Source organism: Arachis hypogaea, chromosome 8 (genome assembly GCF_003086295.3).
Source record: "Arachis hypogaea cultivar Tifrunner chromosome 8, arahy.Tifrunner.gnm2.J5K5, whole genome shotgun sequence".
NCBI classification, from domain to species: domain Eukaryota; kingdom Viridiplantae; phylum Streptophyta; class Magnoliopsida; order Fabales; family Fabaceae; genus Arachis; species Arachis hypogaea.
Genome location: NC_092043.1, coordinates 40,372,819 through 40,400,412, shown reverse-complemented (window position 1 = coordinate 40,400,412; position 27,594 = coordinate 40,372,819). Strand labels below are relative to the sequence as shown.

The window sequence follows — 27,594 nt, the reverse complement described above, 5'->3', positions numbered from 1 at the left end:
TGGGTAAATATGGGTTCGATCAAGATTTGTTTTTCCGGAGTGCCAAAAGCAAGCATGACATCAATATGGACATAAAGTTCCAAAGTATGGAACCCCAGAAACAGGCTAGCCCAACTTAAATGCGATATTATAGCTTCTTTGTGGTCTAACATTCTTGCCAATACATTATCCTCGTTTTGTTCTGGATTGTAATCTCTAATAAAAAATATAGTTCCATGAGCAAAAGCTCCTGTCATAATGAATCCTGCGATGTATTGATGATGAGTATATAACGCCGCTTGAGTCGTAAAATCTTGCGCTATAAACGTATAAGCAGGTAAAGAGTACATGTGTTGAGTTACCAAGGAAGTAATAACTCCTAAAAAGGCTAGAGCAAGACCTAATTGAACCTTTGATTAATTAACATCTCGTTTGTTTAGTGATGTTTATCGACCTCCTATTTCTTTTCTTTGTTTTAACCACAATCCCCAGGAGGTCAAATTCAGCCTTTAAATTACTTTTTAATTATTTCATTGTCATTCTCCAATATAACAAGAATGGAATCACGCTCTGGAGGATTTAAACCTACGACATCGGGTTTTGGAGACCCACGTTCTACCGAACTAAACTAAGAGCGCTTATTATTTATTTATTTTTAATAACATAATAATATTATATTATTAAAATATTATTAAATTTTAAGTGAACCCAATACATCTTGCTTGCATATACCATATACTATATATAAATATTGATATATATGTATCTCCAATTTGAATCAGTCTTAATTGATCTCTTGTTACTTCTCCTACGATAAGTATTAGTTCGAGATAGGGATGACAGGATTTGAACCCGTGACATTTTGTACCCAAAACAAACGCGCTACCAAACTGTGCTACATCCCTTTCAATTGGTTTCCTGTGTCATTATAAAGAATCTTTGTCTTGTTTTCCACATTTTCTCCCACTTTTATCTTTTTTCTAATCATATTTTCGAATTATTTGAAGAATATGGCTCGGTATATTAACAGACTGAACACAACTTGGTACATTATAGAAATTGCCGACTTTGAGGTTAGTGTTATTTTTCGTTTTATGGTTATATTAAAGCATAGATATGTTACCATAATTTGAGTATTTTTATGGAGGTAATATGCAGTATATGTTAGGAGAATAAATACATAGTTAGAATTGGTTTAAATACTAAGATATGATGTTAGGCATATTTTAAAATGGATGTTAGTTAAATATTGGTTTAGGCTAGTTTTTCTTTAGTCTAAGTTATTATTAAACATATATTTATTAATTTAGTTATTAATTAAGATTATTAACAATTTATAATAAGCCTAATTAAGTAGCAAAATATTTATGTTTGTATTTACTAAATATCTAAGTAAATTATTTTTTGTTAAATTTTCTTGTTACTTAAACTAAGTTATTAAGTTGATGGTGTAGTTGTTGGTTATTCAAGTAAATGTTTTCACTTAATCTAAAATGCGAAATGAATTTTGTTATTCATTATTTAGCTAAATAATTTTATTTAAATTAAATAAAATAGACGTTTATTAGTATAGCCATAATTTGTTTTAGAAGACATTTTTATTTGCATGATATTATATAGACGTTTAAGTTAATTATTTTACTAAATATTTTTATTATTCAAGTAAATTTTTTTTTATGTAAATAAATTTATAATTTAAATATTTGTAGTTATTTGCTTAAATAGTTTACTTATAAGTCAAATTAATTTCTTATTCAATATTTTTATTGTTTATTAGAGGCCTCGCCTACGCTTCCGAGGAGAGTGAGTCACATACTCCCACCATCGGACGTCATTGTCCCGCACCTGAGGGAGGCCAGGTTCGGTGATGCGTTGCCACTCAAGAATTTTGTGTTCGACAACTCCCTGATCACGACATTCGTTGAGCGTTGGTGCCCAGAGACCCACACCTTCCACCTGTCGTGGGTGAGTGCATGATCACCTTACAGGACGACGCATACCACCTCAGATTGCATGCTAATGGAGAACCCGTGGGTGGTTGCTTTTGTGACTTTCACACATGGTACGGGACTGGGACCTGGGAGTTAGTTGAAAAGCTACTCGGTGTCAAGTCTCCTGTAGTCCAGCAGCAAGGAGCACAGAGGAAGGAGTTTTTCTCCCTGAAGCTGACATAGCTTTGGGAGCATGTCCGACAGATGCCGCCCGGTACTGATGACCCAACCGTTCTCCAATAGTATGCGAGGTGCTACATACTATTATTGATGATAGGGGGTTACTTGATGACTGATAAGTCCAATAATCAGGTTCGTCTCTAGTGGCTCTCACTACTGGACGATTTTAAGAGGTGCCGGAGTTTGTCTTGAGGATCTATGGTGCTAGCATGGACGTACCATTTCTTATGTTCTGCGGCCCACCGCTCTACCACAGGTATCGCCAGGTGCAATCCTCTACTGGTATCTTGGATATACCAGAAGTTCCCTAAGTAGTGTCCACCTGAGCGACAGAGTCACATGTTCCTTATGGCTGGGAGGTAACTATTTAGTTTGGTTTTACTATTTTTCATTTTTCGTATAACATTATTAAGACAGATTGACTGAATGGTGGTTAATGCTGCAAATGTCCACAGGTTGATCGGCATGACACAGCAGAACAGGGACCAGTACGAGCAGAGGATCCACCGATGGTGTCAGGAGTTTGATCAGTTACTCTGGGATGAGGTAAGCCATGTACCCTTTTATTTGGTTCAGTTGCATAGATTAGTCAACCTTTTATAGCAACTATCACTAACATCTCTTTCGATGTGTCCATTGTAGTTCACGTGGACGTCGTACGACGATCCTGCACTGCAGGATATGTGCCCCCTATGGCTGAATGAGGAGGTAGAGTGGGGGACATGAATGTCTGTTGTCCCCCTCGTATGCTTCAATATAGTGGAATTCTACCATTCCGATCGTGTGAAGTGTTAGTTCAATGGCCAGGGGGGACCCGGTCAACGTTGACAAGTTCTTGTCTACGACGGGCCACGGTGAGGACATCTGGTAGCCGACCAAGCTTTGTGAAGGACGCTACATACCCATTCAGCTGTGCTTTGACTATCGGCCGACGCGATACTGAGATTGGTATAGAGTGGCTTGCCATGTCAAACACTTGTCGAGATAAAATGTACTAGACCTTTCCTGGACGTGCAGACTTTGAGAGATTGTCAGAAAATTTCTATAAATCAAAGATAATATTTCGAGGCTGGGATTAGGATAAGAGAAAATTGATGCATGTCTTAATCATTGCATATTATATTATAAAAAAACAAGTGATAAGACTAATTATATAACCTACACAATATGTGAACATCTAGGATTTAAGCCAATGAAAGAGGATTTAGCTAATAATATATAGTAGGATATGCCATACTCAATGCTGAGATATTTTTCTATTCCTTCAAGGCTTCAATGTTTATTTACAATGTTTATTTATGTCTAAAACTACTATGCATAATATATAAAGTGACATGTTGATTGAGTATGTCAAGTTGAACCGGTAATCACACATTTGGCTGATGTTGATGCTTAAAAACAATTTGATGCTACCTATTAAACATTTGCTCAAGAGTATAAAAAAGTTAGGCTTTGACTTTAATTTGCACTAATGGTTTTAATAATTTTTCTAACTTGAAGACTCCATACTCATATTGGCATGTGTTTGTCACGTCTTACGATCTTTTTTCAAATATGTACATGAAAAAATAGTAAATGCTTCTCTGTGTTTTGATCCCTGGGCAAAGTTACCCAAAAAAATTAAATGTTTATATTAGACCACTAATTGATAAGTTAAAGGTTCTATGAAACAATGATATTACAACTTATGATGCAAGAAAATTTTTTTTTAACATGAATGTAACATTTTTTGTGGAATATAAGAGATTTTTTAGTTTATGAAATGTTGTTTAGTTACAGCCGCTTTTAAGCTTGTTTTGATATTTTATTTGTGAAGTAGATATGTTGGAGAAAATACATTAGAATTTTATTTTAATAAATATGTTGAATTTGAATTTTTCTAAACATGTATTGTTTAGATGAATTAATTTTATTTGTATGCATTATAATTTTTAATTAAATATTAAATAAAAAATATGAGATTTATTTTAGTATAACGATAAAATTGGTATTCTAACTGATATTTTGCAAAAAACAGCAACCGAGTAGAAAGAAAATTGTTGCGTAATATCAATAAAATTTTTTATTATGCAGTTAATTAGTTACAACACAGCGAGAAAATTGTTTCAATAAAAAAAAATGCTTGTCTAGTGACCAATTAGCCACATACTCGCTATTGATGATGGTGACAAATTAAAGATTTTATGTCTCTATCATGGCTGAAACATTTGAGAGATATCTATTGATTTGTTACTAGTTTGAAAGAAATTTGCGATAGTACTGCTACTAATTGACTGCATATTATTGCTTAGTAAATTAGCAACTACTTTGTAATTTTATTTTCTCATTCAGAATAACTTTAGTTTAATGACAAAAATCTTACAAATTTAATTAATAATGTTCAAATATTACCCTTAGATTTGCTAAAAAATGTAATAGATTTGGGTTCATATTAGTAGACAACTTGCAATAAGTTAGGTTCAAAATAATTAGATGCTAATTAATGACGTCTTTGTATTCAATTTTGTGTACAAAATTAGCTTAGATTTAGCGATGAGCCTATTACAGTAGAATTCATCGATAATTAGTGACTACTTTTTATTTTATTTCTTTGATGGAATTAGCTTTTAATTTAGTGATGAATTTACGATTATCAATGAAAAACTTTCTAATTGCTTTACGACTATTGTGTTTGCCTTATTGATTTGTCACTTAAAATTAATAAAGAAAGTATTTGTTGCTAAATGATATTTAGTCCGCCACAAATTATATTTTACATTAAATTAGTAGTGATTTTTTGACTATTTTCATAACAGTTAATCAACATTATTCTAGTAGTGTACCATCATATATAATGTAAATATATAAACACATATGAGAATAGTCAAAATTCTCTAACCATTTTGCTTTAGATAAATTTGTCGTTAGTTTTTTAAAATATTAAATGAATTAGTCCCTAATAATAAATGAAAATAACCAATTAGCGCTTAATATTTTTTAACAAGTGAAAAATATGAAACTATTTTGTCTGAAACTTTAAAAAATATGGAACTATTTTGTCATTCTAAATTATCTAGAATCAGGTTGTCATCTATTTTATTTATCAAAAACTGATTTATTTTAAAGAATATTTGTTAGGAACCAACGATTACGTATACTATTATTATGGAAAATTTATTAGGAAACAATAAAGTATACATTTTAAGATTAATATTAATTTTGTAGATATGATTTGAAACATATAAACTTTAAATCCAACGAACTTATGAGCTACAACAATTTTCGAATAATCTACAACATATGAATTTCTCTGTATTAAAATGTCATGATCAAGGCATAAACTGATGACAAAATGAAAAACTCATAGCATGAATAACTCAATTTAAGTAGTTAAGAGAAAAGGAAGTTCCGATTTGGACCCAAGAATTCGTGCCTTTGTGTCCGGAAAGTGCTCTACACCAAGATGCGTTGTGACATTACCACTTTCTGTTACTTTAATGGGATAACTAAGCAAATGTCCAGGCAAGTCTTCATCAAGGGTTTCGCTACAGTAAAGGTCCCAATACCTTGTTGAAATATTGTTTATAAGTCTGACACACTCCAAACTCTGTGGAACAAGAAAAGAGCCATCTAGAAAACCCAAGTGCTCGTACCACAAGGCCATTCTAAAGCCATGTATCTGGCCCCTGTTTGGCTCATTTCTTTTTATGTGATATGGTTGATAAGCTCCCATGGCAATCTCTGTATCTCTAGCTCCATCCATGGATCGTTGATTGATATTGGCAGATCCAATAATTATGTATTCATCATCAACTGCGTGAAACAATAATAATCATAAGAAAAAGTATATATTATCTGTTAATTTATTATCAGTAATAATTAATTATATTTTAAACACATATATAAAGAGACATATCCAAAAAATATATCTATAAAAATATTTCTATTAAATACAGTCATAAAAAAATATTTTTATTAGATACATCCAGTCATCTACAAAGATATTTTTATTAGAACAATGCTAGGGAGTCAGTAATTTTTGTGATTGTTAGTCATCAACTAGCCATCAATGATGATTTGATGGTGTAAGATTGGTGTGAGATTTCATCCAATGACTCACTTCCCTCTGCTGGTTACATGCTGACCAAAATTTAATAAAATTACTGGTCCCCTAGACTTTTTCTTTTTATTAAACACAGTTATAAATAAGAGTTAGCGAAATTGTAATCATAATTAACTCTGGAAAGGCATTGGATTGATTTGTTCTTTAGTTTGTATTATTAAATTTGTCATTGTATTTTCAAATTCTTGTTTTGTTTTAACTCAAATATTTTAAATTTGTCTTCTAGTTAAAAAAAAAAAACTAAAATAAAAGTATCATATCCGCAAATGTCATTTATGACATTGAAAAGTAGATTTGAAAGTGGAACTTGTCACCAACCTAAATTCTCAAATATACTTAGTTGCTTAATAATATTATACAAATATAGTATATGAAAAACTTTGACTAACATACAAGCCAATCCACTCTTAAAATCGGTGACTTTTTTCATATGAACTTTTTAAAGATACCTTATCATTAATTTATTGGTCAGCCACTAAATGAGTCTAACGATAATAGGTACAACTAGAATTTAGAAAAAAATTAATTTGATTTCCTATTAAAATTTGTGAAAATTATGTGCTTGCTTGCTTGGACATTATTATTTTAATAAAATATATTTTTTAATTTTTTAGCGTATTTGACAAATTTTTAGTAGTAAAAGTAAAAATATTAGAAAAATAAAAAAATCATCTTTTTTAAAAAGTTATAATTTATATATTTTTTAAAAGATCTTTTTTTTTCTTAAAAAAATGTTTCATATAATAAATAAACAAAAAAATATTTTTATATTGTTATACCCAAACATATTGATAGATAAAAAGATTTTTTTATATGAGATACCCAAACATAAAATTACTTTTACTTTTTCATAAAATCTTTTAAAAGAAGATAATTCGAAAAAAAATATTTTTTTAAAAACTCACCCAAACAAACTCTATAACTTTTGAACTTTAAATTATATTACGAGTTATAAAACACTACATTTAATAAATTTAAAATAAATTTTGGTCACAAAAATAACCAATATATTAAATTATACAAACAAATATAATAAATAAGTTACCTATCATCATTTTAGCATGTACATAGATCATGAATCTCCTTGCTTGTTGAGCTCTGTTATAATCTGAGTCATATTGTGGGTGTTTAGAAGGTTTATATTCTCCATCATTCTTCTTTTCACGATTTGCAAGGCAAAAGAAACTCAAATAGTCTTTTGGGTCAGCAGTAATCCCTTTGGCACGTAGAGCTTGGATTATATCAATGTACATCATATCCATTGTCTCCTTCTGCCAACTCAACATGCTTTGAACTGAGTTACTCTCAGGAATACCCTCTGGCCACATTGGAATCACTACATATACACTAAACCTTTCTCCTGCTTCAATCTTGCTGACAATCTTGAGAGACAATTCCTTCGGAATAAGATGCAAAGCTCCCACCTCCTGAACTTGAAGGTTGCCAGAATTCCAGCCAAAAGAGCTTCCCATAAAATACTGATTTTCTATATAGATAAAACTCTTGGCTCTCCTGATAGCAGTAATATAAGCATTTTGGATGCTGCAATCAAAGATATGTTCTTTTTCATTCATAAGACCTGACCTGTTAGAAACAAGAGATTAAACTGGAGAAATAATTTGTGTATTACTGAGTGTATTCAAGTTGTCTAGAATAATACAATATAAAAGAGTATTTATAGATACTAAGAGAATTGTAAGAATAAAGACGTAATATTCTATAATAAATATTCAGATATATTAAATCTCCTAGTATATTCTATAACCGTACCTTGCTACTTCTTCTTCAGAATTTGGGAGGCCCAAAGCTGCTCCTCCATCAATTGATCGAAATAACTGAACATTCCATATTTCTTCATCATCTTCAGGGAATTTATCTAGTGATGAGGGAACAAAAGTGTCAACAAGCGAGTCGATTTCAACAAGACAAACATCCTTCTTACCTTGTTTTCTCCACCTTTGCTCAAAATTCTTTAAAACATCCCTTGCAATTGGTCCTTCTAGGCGACAATGTATGTCATGCCAAGGCTCTCTCGGTCCGCCTTTATCGATCGAGGCTCCTTCGAAGTTTGGCTGGCGAAAATCATTATGATGAACTGTTCCTAAGCTACCAAAGATGGAATGGAAAGGTGTGTCATATCTCCCATCACATAGATCAATACCACCAATGAAACTCAAAATTCTTCTCCTACTATCTGATTTTTCATTTGGCACATCACTATCGACGATTATGATCTTTTGATGATGTGTAAACATGGTAGCAACCTCTGTGCCTTGGATAAGGCTTTCCCCTTTGTCAGGATTTCTAGGACATAAAACACAGTGCACTCCAGTTCCATCAAAATAACTTTCTGTGTCTTCATCATGAGTTGTCATAACTCCATCATTCCTTAGCCACTTAATTGAAGTTCTGTCATCCCAAATGAGCATAAGGACCTTAACACCTTCACTGGCCTTCTTTTTAAGAAGCTCACCAAGTGTCAAATTCAAATCACTACTTTCTTGTTTCTTGCAAGTTGATTCCCTAACCAAGGTGATTTTGGTGCAAAGAGACCATCCTGCTATGTAAATCAACTGTTTCGCCTTCGAAATGGCATCAAAGATGTCTTCCCAACATTGATGCAGTTCATAGTACCTACCCTTAGTTAGCAAGATTTCAGGAAAAAATGTGGTTGGTATGTGAGTGTCTTGGTAAAGTGTGACCCTACAACCACTTCTCTGAGGAAAGTATGAATGAGTGAGCCCTGCAAAATCAAGACTTTTGATCCCTTGAGACCAGTTAATGTCCTTTGTGACATTAAAAAACTGTAATTTCACATGGATTCTAGGCCTTGCTTTAAGAGGTTTATGTTTTTTATTCAAGATTTGGAGCCATCTATCCTTATTTTCTCCATTTACCAACTCTTCCACAGGAAAATATGCTCTTCCAATCACTTTTGCACCAATTATTGTGTCGTCTTCTTTGATATGAAAAACAACTTCACTTGCAATATGAGCAGTGTAAATTCTTAAAGATTGATGCCACTGAAAATTAAAGTGTTCATTTTGGTTTACACTTCTAGTCCTGCCCACTATAGTACTGCCTAAATTAATGGTTGTGTATATTCTACAACCACCAACTTTTCCACTTGAGAAGGTTTCTTCTGATAGCTGCATGAATGAACAATAATAAAAGGCATTTAAAAAGGAAAGCATTCAAAATCTTTATTTTCAAACATCCAATTTCCTTATTTTTGAACATCTAATGGATTATTTTAAACATGGTAAGGGCTTTGCTTGCAAAGCAGTACCTACAGAACATGAATATGAGCTACCAGCCTACTTCAAAAGAAGAGTGTCATGATTTATAACAACTTCAAGAGCTAAAGGCCCTGTATGTGGAAGACCATAGAAAAATTACCACTCTTAATGGATATATTTTGACTTCTAAGTTCTAACTGAGCGTCTCACCATGTTTAAATTGTGTGAAATAAACTTTTCTCTCTCTTTTGCAAATCTCAGTGCGAAATTTACTACAAAAGAAAAAAGGTCTATACCTACCAAAAACATGTGTCTTTTTTAACTACTTCAATGACATTGACAGAAAAAAAAGGACTTTACAATGTTCACATGGCTTTTTCTCATTATATATAAGTCCAAGAAACTTTAAAAGAATGAAGAAAATGCGTGCAAATTTCTCTAAGTGTTCATCATCTTCTTCTTTATGTTCTTCATATTTTCTTTTGTAAAAAAGCTCTTCTTATCTCAAAAATAAATGAATTAGTTATTTTAATTGGACTTATCTTTATATATCTTGAACCAAATTATCAAACACAAATTAAGTCTCATACCTTTAAGATAATATCTTAAAACAGATATCAAAACTGTGACTACAACATAAACACAGTCTTATATACATGTTTTAACATAATCTAGTAGTGATATACACGTTTTAATATTATTAAATATTATGTGATTTGAGTCAAGGTGTAACTTAAGAAAGATTAAGCAAAGAATATCTAAATATCTTAGATAGTCGGATTTGAATTGTGTAGCTTGATAAGGCTAGTGAAAAAACTATCACTATTTTAATATAGTAGAAATCTCAACTATTGTAAAAGTCCTTTCCAAAATCACATTTGAAAAAAAACTCAATATGTGATTTCTATGAAAAACAGGAACAAACCAAAGAATGTTTTAAGCACTAATGTTGCGTTTATATCAAGACCTCTTGAGCTATTACATCTTTGATTTGTTTGGTCCAATCAAATAATAAGTCTGAGTAATAAAAGATATATATTTGTAATTGATGATTACTTAGGATTTACATGAATTATTTTCTTAGTTTCTAAGAATGAGACATTTGAAAAATTTGTTGCATTTGCATAAAAAGTTTAGACTAAAAATGTAATTACAATTTCATCCATTAAATTAAATCAAATTATGATGGAGAATTTGTTAACTCAGATTTGGAATGATTTTTGTAAAGAAAAAGGCATTTCTCGCAAACTCCCAATTCCTAGAACTCCTCGATGCATGGAATGTGGTTATAATGCACGGATATTGATACGGTTTAGGGATACGATAACATAGGACACACTGATACGCGAATTTTAAAATTTTATACGACACAGAAACACATATACATATAAAATATAAAGTATTTTTTATATAAATCGTAATGATACTTTTATATTTCTTGATATTAAAACATAAATAATTTTTTAATTATTTTTAATATCTTATTTTAATTATATAAAGTATTTAAAATATTTTTTATTTTAATACATAACAATATATATTATTTCTAAAATTTATTTTAAAAATATATATTAAAAATAAAATTGGACACATTGATATTTGATGGTATTTAGGTATGTCCAAGTATGTCTGAAAAGAAATTTTTTATTTTTTATTAAGTCACTGTTGAACACAACAGATATAATCAGATGCATGAGTGTCGATAAGTGTGGTATTTAAAATGTGTTCGACTCACGGATACGACAACTCAAAAAAATGTCAATGTTTCATAATGATACGATGTTATAATGTTGTGGTGGTGACTAGTAGTGGCGATGATGGTAATGGCAAGTAAAGAAAATTATAACATGCGGATAAAGTTTTGAATGAAAACTAATAATTAGGACAGATAAAAGTGAAAAGATGTGTTTCTTTCGGTATTCTAGCCTTTAGGTAATATATAAATATATACTTTTTGTAATTATTAAAAAAATTTTTACTAGTAATTATATAATTGTCACAAAATTTTTTGTACGATAAAATATAAGACGACTAATATCTGATTACTAGTAAATATATTAGCGATTATTTTTATTGTCAATAAAAATAAAATAAATGACCACTAAAAAATTTGATTTAGTAGTGTATTACCTTAACTAAGTTGAGTGTAGATTTTTTTTTGTTGACTAGTTGAGTGTAGATTTGATTTTAATAACCATGTGTTTTTATAATTTTAAGAGGATAAATTGTCACTCCTGTCGTATTATATTTAATATGCCTAACCTATTTTTCATCGTTTATTAGTCAAAATAATTGTTTAATAAATATGATAATTATATTACAAATCTTAATTTTATTTATATTCTTAAAATTCTTTAAACTTAAATCCTCCAAGTTTACTTATTTAAAATCCTTAAGTAAATAAATTGGTTTTCACTAATCGTTCAAAATATCTATTTTTATTTCCATTAAATAAAGAAAATATCATAATACATAATTCTATTTTTCTTTTTAAAAATGTCATGTAATAGAAAATTTTTATTAATAAAATAAAATAAATACATGACTATGATGATAGTTTAATCGGTGAATTCAATTTCACTAACTAATCCCCCTTGTCTTTTGGTATAACATAAGAATATCAAGAGACTTGATAACAAATTCGAATGCATCGATTATGGATGCTTTTTCCTATCCATAATCTTTGGATTATTGGATATATAACATCTTTTATTATTAATGTATGTTTAACTGTGCAACATAATCACAAAATCAGCTATATCAACCATCCAACTTGCAAGAGTACATATTTTATACTTATTAAAAAGTTTGATTATACTATAAAAATAGTTGGTTATATATATTATTATGCCATATTAGATTTGTACGTTTCATTTTGTCATGCAGCGCTTAATTAATCTAGTGGCTAATTATTCTATTTATAAATATATAGACAAGATCGCAGTAGTTGATTCTATTATATATTGCCAATACCGTTGAATTTTTTGACTCTCAATTCTACGGTAATGAGCATCGGAAAAATTTGATAAAATTTCCAAATATAAAGAGCGTATTTTTGGGAGTGAGAGGCACGAAGAAGAATTTTAATTTGTCTCAATATAATTATAGGTTAATTACTAATTTAATGTTTGAGCAATTATAATATTGACTACTATTTAGTTTGTAAAAGAAAATATATTTATGGTCTTTCAAATATAAATAATTTTCAATAAAATGTATTCTCAAATTTAACTAATCGTTAAAGGAACAATTTATATAAAAATATTTTGTCAAACACTATTTTTCATATATTTTAAAATTTATAGTTGTATTTCTTTTTTCTAGAAGCAAATTTTAACACCATAGAGTTAATTAGTATTGATCGATTCGCATACAAGATAAATATAAAGAAAAAATATTGATTCTCTAACATATATTTGCGATAATATAAAACAAAAGATCTCTTTTCTATTCTTAAAATGCACACTTTTTTTCATTGTAATAATTAACATATATTTTAGTCTATTTAACTAATAAAATACTCTTTAATAATTATTATTATAATTATATATATTAGTAACAATTATATAAAATATATATTTATTATTAATGTAATAAATTTAATTTATTTTAATATTTTAACTTGTTACAAAATATTTAATATAAATTTTTTTTATCTATTTGATGATTAATGATAAAATCTTAACAATAAATATATTATTATTATTATTATTATTATTATTATTATTATTATTATTATAAAATATTTTAACTTCTTACAAAACATTTAATCTAAAATTTGTATATATTTTATAATTAATGATAAAAAATTAAAAATAATTAAAATTTATTATAATAATAAATTTATTTTATATTAATATTTTTAATACTATAATAATATTAATAATAATATAAAATATATATTACTATTAATGTAATAAGTTTAATTAGTTATTTTTAATATTTTTTCATTAATCAATATAAAAAATTTTGAACTAAATAAGTTAAAATATTAAAATTAAATAAAAATTAGTACAATAAAATAAGTATATATTTTATATTATTGTTTCTTTTTTTGAAACCATACATTATCACTAATTTATATATAAAAATAATTATTAAAAAATATTTCAATTAAATAGACAAAAGTGTATGTTATTTAACTCTCGTAAAAAAGGGAGTGTATATTTTAGAAATAGAAGAGAGAATAGTTTTATTTAGACATCTTATAGGAGAAAAGACACTACAATAAAAATATTGAGTATCGTCGGATGATAGCGGCAACGTTTCTGTCGGATTTACCATCGGCAACCACCTCGAATTCGTAGGGTTTTTGAATTACCAGCGGATTTGGTTTTTCAACAATAACTCTACCGATTTTTTTTTTTTTGAGGAAAACTAAAATAAATTGGCGCGTGCTACACCGTCGGTGTTACCGTCAAATTCATCCGACGGTAATGTATTTTAATAAAACGATGCATTTTGGTAATCAGAAATGGTTTACCGTCAGACGTGTCTGGCGGTAAATTCGACGGTAAAGATGGCGTAAATTCAAATCACGAATTCCTTCCCCTGATTTGAATCCTCACCACCATAACCACATCCCCCTCCCCCCCTCTCTCTCTCTCTCTCTCTCTCTCTCTCTCTCTCTCTCTCTCTCTCTCTCTCTCTCTCACGTTCCAGCCCCAGCCGTCGTCGCCACCCCCTTTCTCTCATGTTTCAGCCGCCGTCGCCCCCTCCCCCCTGCCGATGCCTCCTTCCTCTCCTTCTTCCCCTCTGTTTCAAGGTCACCGCAATCCTTTCTTCGTTTTCTAGACTGCAGCTCCTTCCTACGGTGGCTCACAATCACCACCTCTAGCACGGGCAACAACCCGGTGCCGTCGACTTCCTCCCTCCTTCTGCGTTGTTTTCTGCACCCTGCATATAAGGTACTTTGTTTGAACATTTTATTTTTTCGAATTATGTTTGTTAGTTTTAGTTCATTAGATTAGTTTAATTAGTTTAGTTAGTTTAATTTAATTATTTTAGTGAACTAGGTGGTTAGGATAATTTAGTTTAGATTTATAGGTTCTGATTGTTGCTGAAAGTATCTGGAACTATTCTGAGTTTGCTAATTGAATTAATAGAAAAATTGTTGCTGAGTTTATTTGGTTAATTAATTGATTGTGCTCATTCACTATGTTAATTACTATTTTGTTATTTTGCTATTCTGAATTTAATATTGGAAGGTCCAACATTGCTTTCTGTTCATTGTGTTGGTTTGGATTTAGAGAATCCTATGGAATAATTCGAGTTATTTGAAATTTAAAAGAATTGAAAATTTTGTATATTCTAGCTACTAAAAAGATTGAAGGTAAATATATAAGGAGTATATAAGTGTATGAATAGTACTTATTTATTTTATACCTATATATTTTTTGGTGTTATTGATGTTGAATTTTGTGAATTGGTATTTGCATAGATTACTTGTTAGTGCTAAGTTATGTTGAATTATTGAGATTGTTGCTGACATTGTTGCTGGAGTTGTCGTTGAGATTCAATAATGGAGAAATTATTGCTGAAGTTGTTTGATAATTTGATATTTTTAGAGATGACGACATGTAGAGGTGTTGCGGTCAGGCTGCTGGTCGTGGCCGTAACCGTGGTTGGGATAGAGGGAGAGTTTCTTCCGGTACCCTCAGGACTTCTGGATCCTCTTTCTATACTCCAACCACCCCGGTCATGAGACACATTGTGGGGTTAGTGGACCAGCCGTTCATCATGGTCCCTAACCCCAACTACCTGCCTTCATCCACAGCGGCGACGCCGCCTCCGTCTGCTCAGCAGTCCACATCTATGGCGACGCCGCCTCCAGCTACGGATGCTGTGATTTCAGAGTCCAGCCATCGAAGCGAGGCAGCAGCTGATGTCCCTTTACCACTTTCCATCACACGGTTGCACATTTGGCATGATGGCGGCATATGGGGTAAGTCACCTGTTATTGCTCATGTATTTTCTAGCATGGTTACCATTTTTGTTATTGCTAAAAGTTTCTGAAACTTGATTCCTATTTAGCGGATTTAGGTTGATTTAAGTATTGGTTATTGTTTTCTACTTTTGATAATTATGATTCCTGTTATTGCTGAAGGTTCTTGAAACTTGATTTCTGTTTATTAGATTTAGGTTGATTTAAGTGTTATTTATTGTTTTCTACCTTTAATGATTATGACTGATATTGCTGAAAGTTCCTGAAACCTGATTTCTGTTTAATGGATTTAGGTTGATTTAAGTGTTGGTTATTGTTTTCTACTTTTGATGATTATGATTCCTGTTATTGCTGAAGGTTCCTGAACTTGATTTCTGTTTAGTGGATTTAAGTTGATTTAGGTCTTAGATATTGTTTTCTACTTTTGATGATTATGATTCCTGTTATTGCTGAAGGTTCCTGAAACATGATTCCTGTTTAGTATATTTAGGTTGATTTAAGTGTTGGTTGTTGTTTTCTACTTTTGATGATTATGATTGCTGTTATCACCGAAGGCTCCTGAAACCTGATTCATGTTTAGTGGATTTAGGTTCATTTAAGTGTTCATTATTGTTTTCCTGAAACTTGATTCCTGTTTGGTGGATTTAGGTTGATTTGGATTACCTATTATTGTGGGTTGTTGTCAGGTTTCTACAGAACCCGAACGCGTGTACTCAGAAGATGACGAATGTCATCAAGCTGATGTACGATCAGCTTGGCCCAACTACACAAAGATCTCCGCTGAGACCAGAAAGCGTTGGTTTGAGATGTGGGCAGTAATTTTCTTCACTGTTTATGTTTTAAACCTTTTTAGCTAATTTAATTCCTATTATCTTGTTTACCTAAATTTAAAGCTTCTTTGTTGCCGCTGCACTTCATTTAGGATGCTAAGCACGACCTGACCATCCAGAAGATATTTGACTGTAGGATGGATTGGCAGCTCTAGCAGATGTTGGATGACGTAAAGCATGGGCAGGACTAGCGGACGCATTGGCTCCGACCGGAGGTGCAGAAGGGCCTGTTAGCTCATTAGGAGACCGATACAGGGTTTAGGCATCGACGTCTCACCAACCTAGCTAATAGGGCATCCCCAGGTCGTCTAAGTACACCGGTGGCTCGACGACCCTTATGAAGACGAAGGGTAGGCTGGTATGTAGTTCCTTTAATATTGTTAATAACTTTGTTATGTTATCTAAGAATTCTACTAATTTTATATTTCAATGCAACTGGTGTAGTCGAAGTCATTGGAATGCGAGACTACATTGGCGGAGACGTTCAAGTACACCCACAGACTAAAGGAGAACAAAGCGAGATTTGTTGATCAGCGGTCCCAGGACCATTATGTGAGTAAACATACATCTTATTATTTTTTGCTATGAAATTATTAGAGATTAATTATATATCTGTCTTACTAAAAAAAGAAATTTGTGTTAATTGCACAGGAGCCCTACACACATAGATTATAAATCATGACTCAACAGAGTGGGGAGGACGCCGCTGATGGATATGTGGCCTCTGTCATCGACCTCGATGCGATTTGGAGCGAGACTGTCGCAGTCCTGCACAAGAACCGCATATACAAAATGGGGTCATTCTTCACGAGTAGCCTCTGCACCTCGACGTTGAGGCCGTCGTTAGGCTCTGCCACCAGTCGAGTAGTCCATTCCGAGGAAGGCATGGATTTGAGGCTCCAGGTGCAGGAGCTCCAGCGCAGCCTTCAACAGTAAGCTCAGGAGCTCAATGATTATCAGGAGATGTATCAAGAGATCCTCACTTGCGTATAGTCTACGGATGAGCTTAGGCTGGAGTGGATGCAGCGTATGGAGAGTCAGATGGATGTGTATCAGACCCAAATGCGCGTCGCTGGCATCGACTCTGCTGGTGGCAGCAGTAGCGCTGGTAGCACCTAGACATCGTCACCGCCTCCTACACCGCCGGTCGAAGGCCACCGGACTGACGACGATGGCTACCTGGATTTGTAGATATTAGGTTTTTATTTTATTATTTCGTACATTTATTTGGTAGACCTGACTTTTATTTAATTTGCACATTATATTATTTATGTATTTTAAATAAAAAAATATTTATTATTTATAAATTCACCACTAATTGTATCAAAAAAATTTAAATTTAAAATACAAATTAACCATTTATTTCAAATAAAAAAAAATATTATTGTCGGAATTACTGGTGGAATTATCCGACGATAACATGGCGCGAAAACATGTTTTGGTGCCAACATTATTGTCGGACACATCCGCCGATAACAAATTCGTCCTCTTAGCTAGTAATCCGTGATAAAATTCGACGATAATTACTATCGAATGAAATAAATCTGACGGTAAATATTTACCAGCAAAATTTATACCAGTTGATTATTTTCGATAGTACATTCGACAGTAATTTCATTATCGTCGGATATATTTGATGAATCTAATGGTAACTTCGATAATACTCAATAATTTTCTTGTAGTGAAAATTATTTTTTCTTAGTAAAAGTATAAAAAAAATAAATAAAAGGGTGGACGATAAGCATTTTAGGTGTCAAAATAGTATGTCCTCTTACACAAGTGGTCAAGAAATATATATAGATGATGTTAGAGGATAAATATTTTTTTATTATTTTTAGCTAATATTTTACGGCAACATTATATTTTTATAAAAAAATATTATGACATATCAAATTTAACCATCAAATCAGTCACTATATAAATTTTTTTTTGTGTTATTTAATTTATTTTTAATATATATTTTATATTTTAACAATACGAATAACTCATTTTTAATATATACGTAATATAATTATATTTTTATATTATTAGATTTTATGGTTTAGAATTTAATCTTTAATTAAAATTGACTATATATCGACAAAAAATAAATAAATTTTATTGATAATTTAGCATTATTCTATATAGATATCTATCCATACAATAAACGCAACCGAGAAGCAAATATATTACCAAACAAAAGCAGAGCAGAACAACGTATATAAATCAAGATGCTTAATATAGGTTTCATGGTGCTTTGATTTTCAGGGAATTTGAAGCATGTACCTTGGGGAAACAATTACAGCAGTCATTCACGTAGAGATTGTCAGCTTCAAAAATTGTAACGTGAAGAACACCATGCAGTAGTGTTCCTGCTCTTACTTTTGCCATTGCAAGTGCTCAAAAACCTAGCCTCCAGAACCCAGAAGAAGTTATTGAAATAAAAGTGTAACAGCGTAACAAAAGACTAGAAATGAATAAGAAATAATGTTCCCGGGCTATATAAGCCTATAAGGCTATAACATGCAGCATCTTTTTTTATAAAGAAAAAACAACTGGAACCACTTAAGGCAGTTGAAGACATTGTTATATACTATAAGGTGATAGTGGTGCGGTTAAAAATGAGGTGTAAAGTAATCATTTTAAAATTACTAGTTGATGATAAATAATAAATAATGCAAAAAGTATATAACTAAATCATTAAACTTTGTTGGCACAGGATTGGTGGTCCATGAATTTTTGGACCACTTAGTAGTCCAAGTAAAAAATATGTTTTTAGAGTTTTTTTATCAATTATTACGTAGTCTTTGAACTAATTTTAATTACAAATCAACCCCATATATTTTATTTAATTATAAAAATAGTTTTTTATTTTATAAATTATTATTTTATCAATTATTTATTATATTTATTAACAATCAAATACAAAAATAACAACTAATTATATCCTCCATTCATCCTAATAATTCCAATTGATTAAAAAATTAACTTTGATCTCGTTACGTTCGTCATGGCTTCCAAATCGTGTTTCCTTAAAATTCAATGGTTTTTCAAAACAATCGATTGAATGATAACTCAATCGATTGGTTTACATTATATCACAAAACAATCGATTGAAAGTTGTAAGGTAGAATGGTAAAAAACTTATACCAATCGATTGTTTATACTTTCCAATCGAATGAATGACTCAAAACAATCGATTGTTGTTGTTACTCAATCGATTGAATTCACGAAAACAACATGGATTTGCCAAATACAATCGATTGGAAAGTGATGACATTGAAGTTTTAGTCAAATTCAATCGATTGGTAATGTAATCCAATCGATTGGAAGGTGATAAAGTTGAATGTTTTGCCAATTTCAATCGATTGGTAATGGTACATAAAATTAATTTATAGATTGGTAATTTATAAAATTAATTTTGCCGATCAATAGTACCTTTTGCTTTTATTCAAGTAAGGCAGAGTAAAAAATACAAAAAGTATATGATATTGATAAGGTAGCAGCGTATCAAGTAGTAAGTATGCTTAATTTATTTATTTGTGTTATGCACAAATTTAGTTTCGTTAAAATATTATTAACCAGTGCTCTAAATTTTGTAAATATGTTTTGGGATAAGTGTTTGCAATTAGTTAAATGTTAGAATATATTGATTAAATTCTTTTAATATATTTAGAGTTAATATAAAATTGAGGGTAAAAAACGCATTTAAGCCAAGGAGAGAAGTTTATTACGCATATAAGCCAAACAAGAATCTGATAAAAGAATTCACCAAAGCACACTTTAATGTAATTCGAAACAACTTTATTCGAATTACATTCCTTAATAATTCGAATCAATACAACTCCAATTATTCCCAACCATTGCATACAAGTAATTTGAATCAACTTAAAACAAATTATAAAAGCATAATTCGAATTGTATCAATTCGAATTAGTAGGAACACGTGAGTAGGAGGAAGTTCGAATCAAATTGATTCGAATTACTCACATTTCGAATCAAATGGTAATTCGAATTACACATTGTACAATAAGATACTAGAAAAAATACTATATAATATAAAAAAATATACTAAAAGAAGTATAAAACAAGATTATAGTAAATTAATTTTAACTCCTATCAGTACATTGAATTAAAAATAACATATAAAAATGTACTTGTATTTATTAAATTTTAATAACATATAAAAATTTAATGACTTTTTAAATATTCTTTTTATAATAGGAGTACATTTTTATATACTTTAAATACTTTATATAAAAATGTACTTATATTTATCATACAAAAATAAAGTGTTGTGCTAATATAATAACATTATAATATTTTAAATCAATTTTTTTTAGATTTTAGATTAAAAGCATCACATGAAAAAGCATTATTGGTATTTTAAAGCTAACTTAATTAAATAAGATAGAACTGTATTCTTTAGAATTTTATGTACATAATTAGGCTAATCTTTTTTTAATATTGATCAAAGATGTGTGTTACACTATGTTATTTGGTTTCAGTACTATACTTTTTTTTTACTTTTCAGAAGACACAAATCTAAAAAATTTTATAAATTAATTTAAAAGAAAATATCATTGACGTTTTATAAATTTTATGTACCATTACCAATCAATTTCAACTTCATCACCTTCCAATCGATTGGATTACATTACCAATCGATTGAATTTGGCTAAAACTTCAATGTCATCACTTTCCAATCGATTGTATTTGGCAAATCCATGTTGTTTTCCTGAATTCAATCGATTGAGTAACAACAACAATCGATTGTTTTGAGGCATTCATTCGATTGGAAAGTATAAACAATCGATTGGTATAAGTTTTTTACCATTCTACCTTATAACTTTCAATCGATTGTTTTGTGATATAGTGCAAATCAATCGATTGAATTATCATTCAATCGATTGTTTTGAAAAACCAATCGATTGAATTTCAAGGAAACACGATTTGGAAGCCATGACGAACCGTAACGAGATCAAAGTTAATTTTTTAATCAATTGGAATTATTAGGATGAATGGAGGATATAATTAGTTGTTATTTTTGTATTTGATTGTTAATAAATATAATAGATAATTGATAAAATAATAATTTATAAAATAAAAAACTATTTTTATAATTAAATAAAATATATGGGATTGATTTGTAATTAAAATTAGTTTAAGAACTACGTAACAATTGATAAAAAAAACTCTAAAAATATGTTTTCTACTTGGACCACTTAGTGGTCCAAAGATTCTTGGACCACCGAATCCTGTGCCAAACTTTGTTAATATTTTTCAATTGATAATAATAAACATAGTTGTCCCGCTTGGCCGAATGGTTGTTAGACACAATTTTTATTTTTGATACAGAGGGGAAAGAATTACGTCCTTGGCTTCTGGCGGCTAGTTTCAAAGACAGTTGGAGGATGTGATTCTACATTATAAATGTCATGATATTTTGGTTTGGGATTTGATCATAGGGATGCATCATGCATGAGGCCCAAAAGATATTTTTGAGATGGGTTGAGACTTGAGAGACTATTATTTTTAAGAAGTAGCTAACATGCAGGACCGACATAAGGGGCGCGAGTGGTGGCTTCGGCCCCCAATTTTTTTTAATAATAATAAGTTATATTATGTATAATTTAATTTTTTTAAAAGAATTATTTATTATTTTGTCTAGTATAAATAGAAGTTCAGTCTAATTTAAATATTAATAATTTTTAATATCTACAAAATAAGTAATAATATTAAAAAAATCTGAAAAAGATATTATTACTAATATTTTTAATTAAATAAAAATTTTTAAATCTCATAAAGTGAATTCTTTTTCTTCTTGTGGTCGTCTTTTTTTATTCATTTGGTATTAATTTTTTCTGTTTCAACTGCTACAATTAAGAGATCTTTTTTAACTATGAATATTGTGAAAAATAACTTAGAAACAAAATAAAAGATGAATTTCTTGCTAATTGTCTTTTAGTTATATTGAAAAGAAAATTACTAAAAAATTTGACACAAATTCTATTATTGGTGAATTTTATGATACGAAGATTCAACCACTTCGTTAATAAAAAATATATACATATTTTTTTTACTTTAAAATATATTCTCTGTCGGTATATTTTTGTAATACATCTTATATTATATAATTTTTTACATAATTTTTAATATTATATATATTTTTGGCCTCCTATAATATCATTTCTGGATCCGTCTCTGCTAACATGTGTTGTAAATTGGTAAAATTTATAGTATAAATAGGTCAAAATATCATTCAACTAATTATGGATAGGAAAGAAGTTCACAACTTTAAACTCCATTTAGCCATGGATTTCCTAATTATTTTTCACTCCAATTGCTCTTGGACTCCTAGCTTGATTGGACTCCCATCCATGTTGGATTCCTATCCCCTTTGGACTCCTGCCTTCTTGCCACGTTCTTATCCTTCTTTTATTTTTTTTTTGGTGACTTCCATTGACTTTTATTGATATTGAACTCCTATTTTTTTATTTTTTTTATTAAAACATATCTTTTAAATTTTTAGAATTATCAAATTAATTTTACTTTTTTATTCCATTTGATATTTTGATATGTTTGTTTAAGTTGTTTAAAGTTTAAGAGACAAAAATAAAAAATATATAAAAGTGTAAATTTATTTTATGAAAAAATGAAAAATTAAAAAAACTACAAAGATGTGCGTACGCATCATATAAATATACGCATCATGTAAGTGTACACATAAGATACGTACGTACTATACAGTGCATACCTCATTTAAAATGACATATGACTTATGATTTGGAAGCTATTTTGTTCCATTAAAACCAATTTAAAACCATATTTGATGCAATTCTTGAGGAAGAACATACACACATTCATAAACACTCATTTTTTTAGGATTTTGGAGACTTTGAATTCTAGAGAGAAAAACTTCAACTTTTATTTAAAATTTAAAAAAATTTTCATAAATTTTTTTTTATTTTTAGGTTTTAATTTATTTAATTGTAGTTCGTAGTTTATAATTTTTTATTTTGATACTCTAGTGTCTTAAAATTTCTTGTTAGTTTTGTATTTTATTATTTTAAGTCTTTGAACTCTTGTTGAATTTATATTTTTCAAGAATGAAAGCAGAGAAGAACCACAAAAATTTTATGTTAAACAGAGAAGATTTACATTGAGCAAAGAGTGTTTTCGTTAATATGGGGCAACGCGTGTATCACAAACAACTTGAAAGAGGAAGGTGTGTTAAAAAGAATGCTTAAAAAACTTATATAGATATAGAACATTATTAATTCTTTAATATGTTGAACTTGTATATTATCAATTTCTTCTCAATTCCAACCCTTTTTAACACTTATTTTGGAGAACGTGCTTTTTTATATATTCTATTATATTTTTTAAAAATTTTTAATCAGAAATATAATTTATACATTCTAAAAATTTTTTTAGTTATTTTTTATCTTCTATTTTATTAGAAAATAAATATATATTTTTTAAAAAATATTATTTGTACATTAAAATTAATTACTAAAATCAATCACCACTGTATTTATGTATAAATACATGTGTAATTTAATTTATTTTTAATATATATTTATATTTTAATATATATTTTATATTAGTAATTAATTTTGTTGGTTGATTTTAGTGTACTACATAACATAATTCTTTTTTTAACATATTTAGTTATAATTTTTAATTTTTCTTGTATTGAGATTAATCCAAAAAATTTTATTTTCTGTTTTGCTATTTCAGCCTTTCTTTTGCTGAGAACTAATATTTTTAAACTTTTCTAAAACAGTTAACCATTTTTTAGGATGATCTTCTTTATCTTATTTAGTAATAATTAATATATCATCGATATATACTAAAACAAAATCATTCAAATCTTTTAGATTTTTTTCTATAAACCTTTGATTAATTACCGGAGCTTATTTTAACCCAAATGATAATATTATTCTCATATATTTTTTTTGATGGACATGTAAAAGTTATTAGTTTTTTTGTTTCTTCATCTAAGTGTAACTGCCAATATCCTAATTTTGTATCGAGAGATGAAAATTAAGTGGCTCCCTTAATTTTGTCTAGAATTAAATCCTTTTTTAAAGTTTATGAGTATCTTCAATGGTTGCTTCATTTATTTTTTATAATTAACAATCTTTCTTCATTTTCCTCATTTAATTTTATTATTATTTTTCACATAAAATGCTAGTACGTGCAACAAGTGGAAACTTTTAGTTAACCTAATAATTCTTTTTTCAAGCAGATCCTTATATTCTGATGAAAATTTCTCTCTGTCTCTTGAAGAATATGAAATTTTTTTGGGATATTTATTTCATTTATAAGATCTTTTAATTTTATACTTACCAATTCTTGATTTATATTTTTAACATCTAATGGATTTTTTACACATACCTCGACTAAAAATTTTTCTATCTTTTTTTTAAGATTGTCTGAGATATTTATTTAAAAATATAAATTTAGGATAAAATTAAAATTTTGAATTTGAGAATTTTATCTATAGTTGTAGTAGGTATTATTATCTGAGTTTATTCTTTATGAATTATTCTCTACATACAAGCGTTTTTTTCATATATACAAGTCTTTACAAGTCATTTATATTCATGCGCTTCGTACCGTTATTGCACGTTTTTCTTCTTCTTGTTATTGCACGTTCCTCTTCGTTATCATCGTCATCAACACCACCTCTTCCTCCTTCTTTTTTCATTGGAATTTCTTCTCCTCCTTTTTTTTTCTCTTTCTCCTCCATCATCAGTTATCTCATTGTTGAAAATGATAAATAATTAAGGTTCTGATTATCAATTGAACTAGAACAAAATTGATTATTATTTTGAATCCAATCAAGTAATGGCTGAGATGTGGTTTAATTCAGAAGAAAAAAATATAGCATTAGAGAAAGCATTTTCTTATATTTGTAGCAAATTTGGATGTAACACGAAATTTTTTTTGGTATAACACGAAGATATTTGGGGGTATTTTTATTTTGATAAATTCTCCATAATTCAAAACTTTTCCTCTTCTTCCTTCTCTTCTGTTGCTTTTTTTCTTATTCATCTTTTTCTTTTTGTTTTACTTTCTCAAGTTTTTTCTTGTTCTACTTTCTTAATAACAAGAATAAAAACAAAAAAATCAAACAAACAAAAAGAAAAAACACATAATGCTGCAAAATTACTTGGAAGATGATGAACTTACATTCATTTAACTAAAAGAAAGAGAGAAATGAGGAAAAAAAGAAGGAAAAAAATATAACATTAGAGGAAATATTTTTCTGTATTTGCAGCAAATTTGGGTGTAACACGAAGATATTTGGGTGAATTTTTATTTTGATAAGTTATACATAATTCAAAACTCTTCCTCTTCTTCCTTTTCATCTTCTGCTGCATCTTCTTTTTCATCTTTTTATTTCATATTCTCATAATTCTTTTTGGAAGAAAAAAATAAAAAAATACATAATGTTACAAAATTAATAGAAAAATGAGGAGGGAAAAAAATGAAGTAACAACAACAGTAGTAAAAAATGATGATGAAGATGAAACACGTGAAGAAAAAGGAGGAGAAACGCAAAGAAGAAAGAGAAGAAGAAGGAAGAGGAGGAAGATGAGGAGAAACGCGAAGCGCGCTATGAAAATCATTGAGTAGCGCGTGTTGACGCGCTCGTATGGATGAACGTCCTTTTTGTTGAGTTTATCCCAATTTGTATGATTTATAAATCAAAATGACTTGTATAGCGCTTCTCAATTTTTTATTTATTGATGAATCATGTAGGCCTTTAAGAACCATATTTGATAGTTCTTGAATAAATGGATGATAGAATTTAAGGAATTTGCTTCCTAGTATAAAATTCATTCCTGAATCTAGCTTACATGTAGAACATACTACAAATCTATAGTTTTTTATAAAAATTTCAACTATTTCTACTTTTTGTTCAATTTTATGTATTGTCAGTAATTCTATCTCTTAATGATTTCTTTCGTTTCTTCCAATCTAATTGTAATTTTGGATTGATAAAACATTGCGTTGCTCGAGTCAATAAAGACATTAACAAACTTTTCTATAATTTTTATAGAAATAAATATTGCACTATCACTTGATTTCTGAATCCGTTTTTAAGACATACTCAAAGACTTATTCTAGACTATTATCTGATTTTTTAAGTGGTTTAAGAAAATAAGATTTTATAACTTCTACTTGTTTTATAAGATTCTTTTTATTTTGTCCCAACAAGATTTTGTAACTTATTTTATAAGATCATTTTTATTTTTGTCCTTTATTTTAGGGCATTCATGAGCATAATGGCCTTGTTCTTGACAATACCAAAATTTGTAATTTTCTTTTTTTTTGACAATATTTATTATTTGGTTTAAAATTTCTTTTTTTAGAATATTATTTTCTTCTCCAGTTATCTGGATAGTATTTTCTTTTCCTAAAGCATTGGTGTCTTGGTTTTTGTTGGTATTTTTATCACAACTATAGTTTTGGAAAATTTCAGCATTCTTCTGGAAACATATATTAATTATTTTTCCAAAAAATATTTTTCCAAACTTTTTTAAATTGCTTTCTTACATACATCTTTCTTTTATTTCTTCTTTTATTGTCAATATATGTTACTCCTCCAAATTTGTTTTCGATAGTTCTTTCGTTTATCCCATTAACAAATCTTTTCATGATGATTTTATTAGTGGGATATGGAAGTTTTGCAATATAAATATATATTAAGATAAACATTTTTATCTTCTTGTTTAAGCTTATAGTATATATTTTATATTTACAAAAATAGATAATTTTTGTGTGCAGATTTTGTAAGTTAAAACATTTTTAAAGGACATTTTTAATTATCGCTTCACTTATTTCATTACTAAGAACAGATTAATTAAGTAGATTTAGTATTGTTGGTCAAAATGATATTATGTATTGTGTAAAAAAGATTATGAAAAAAAATTATCATTTGTTTTTGGATTGTGAGTTTACTTGACATGTGTAATGTGTTTAGTTGTTCGTCTATAAAAAATTATGATCTGTTTCAAAAATAATTAAACAACACTTCAAAAATTTAACAGAAACTCTAACTAAGAAGGATGAATACAATAAGAAGTTAGTTGGTTTTTGTGCTATCATTTGAAATACTTAGCTGACAATGGATGACAGGATATTCAAAAAGCAAGAAATAGGTGTTGCAAAAATTATTATCAACAAGTCAATTAGGAGCTACAAAGAATAGGATAATTTTGATCCTTCTAATTATTGATGATAATACCAAAAATGAGGCGAAAGCTAGTGCACTCCAGATAAAGTAGGGAGTGCAGCACTCCTTAAAAGTTAACCTACTATCAAAAGTTATCAG

General features: G+C 29.3%; 1 protein-coding gene and 1 non-coding gene across 2 annotated transcripts; both read right to left on the bottom strand.

Annotated features, from left to right (window-relative positions):
• Positions 1-810: 810 nt before the first annotated feature.
• On the bottom strand, positions 811-884 carry TRNAP-UGG (transfer RNA proline (anticodon UGG)). The gene has a single exon. It is a non-coding gene; the product is annotated as a tRNA-Pro (tRNA).
• Positions 885-5,328: 4,444 nt separating this feature from the next.
• Positions 5,329-18,797, bottom strand: LOC112707457 (phospholipase D alpha 1). The gene is made up of 4 exons (XM_025759200.3): positions 18,531-18,797; positions 8,023-9,401; positions 7,298-7,836; positions 5,329-5,942 (listed from the first exon to the last, which is right to left on the bottom strand). The coding sequence occupies exons 1-4, from the start codon at positions 18,633-18,635 to the stop codon at positions 5,512-5,514; spliced, it is 2,454 nt and encodes an 817-aa protein (XP_025614985.1). The 5' UTR covers positions 18,636-18,797; the 3' UTR covers positions 5,329-5,511.
• Between the last annotated feature and the right edge of the window lie 8,797 nt (positions 18,798-27,594).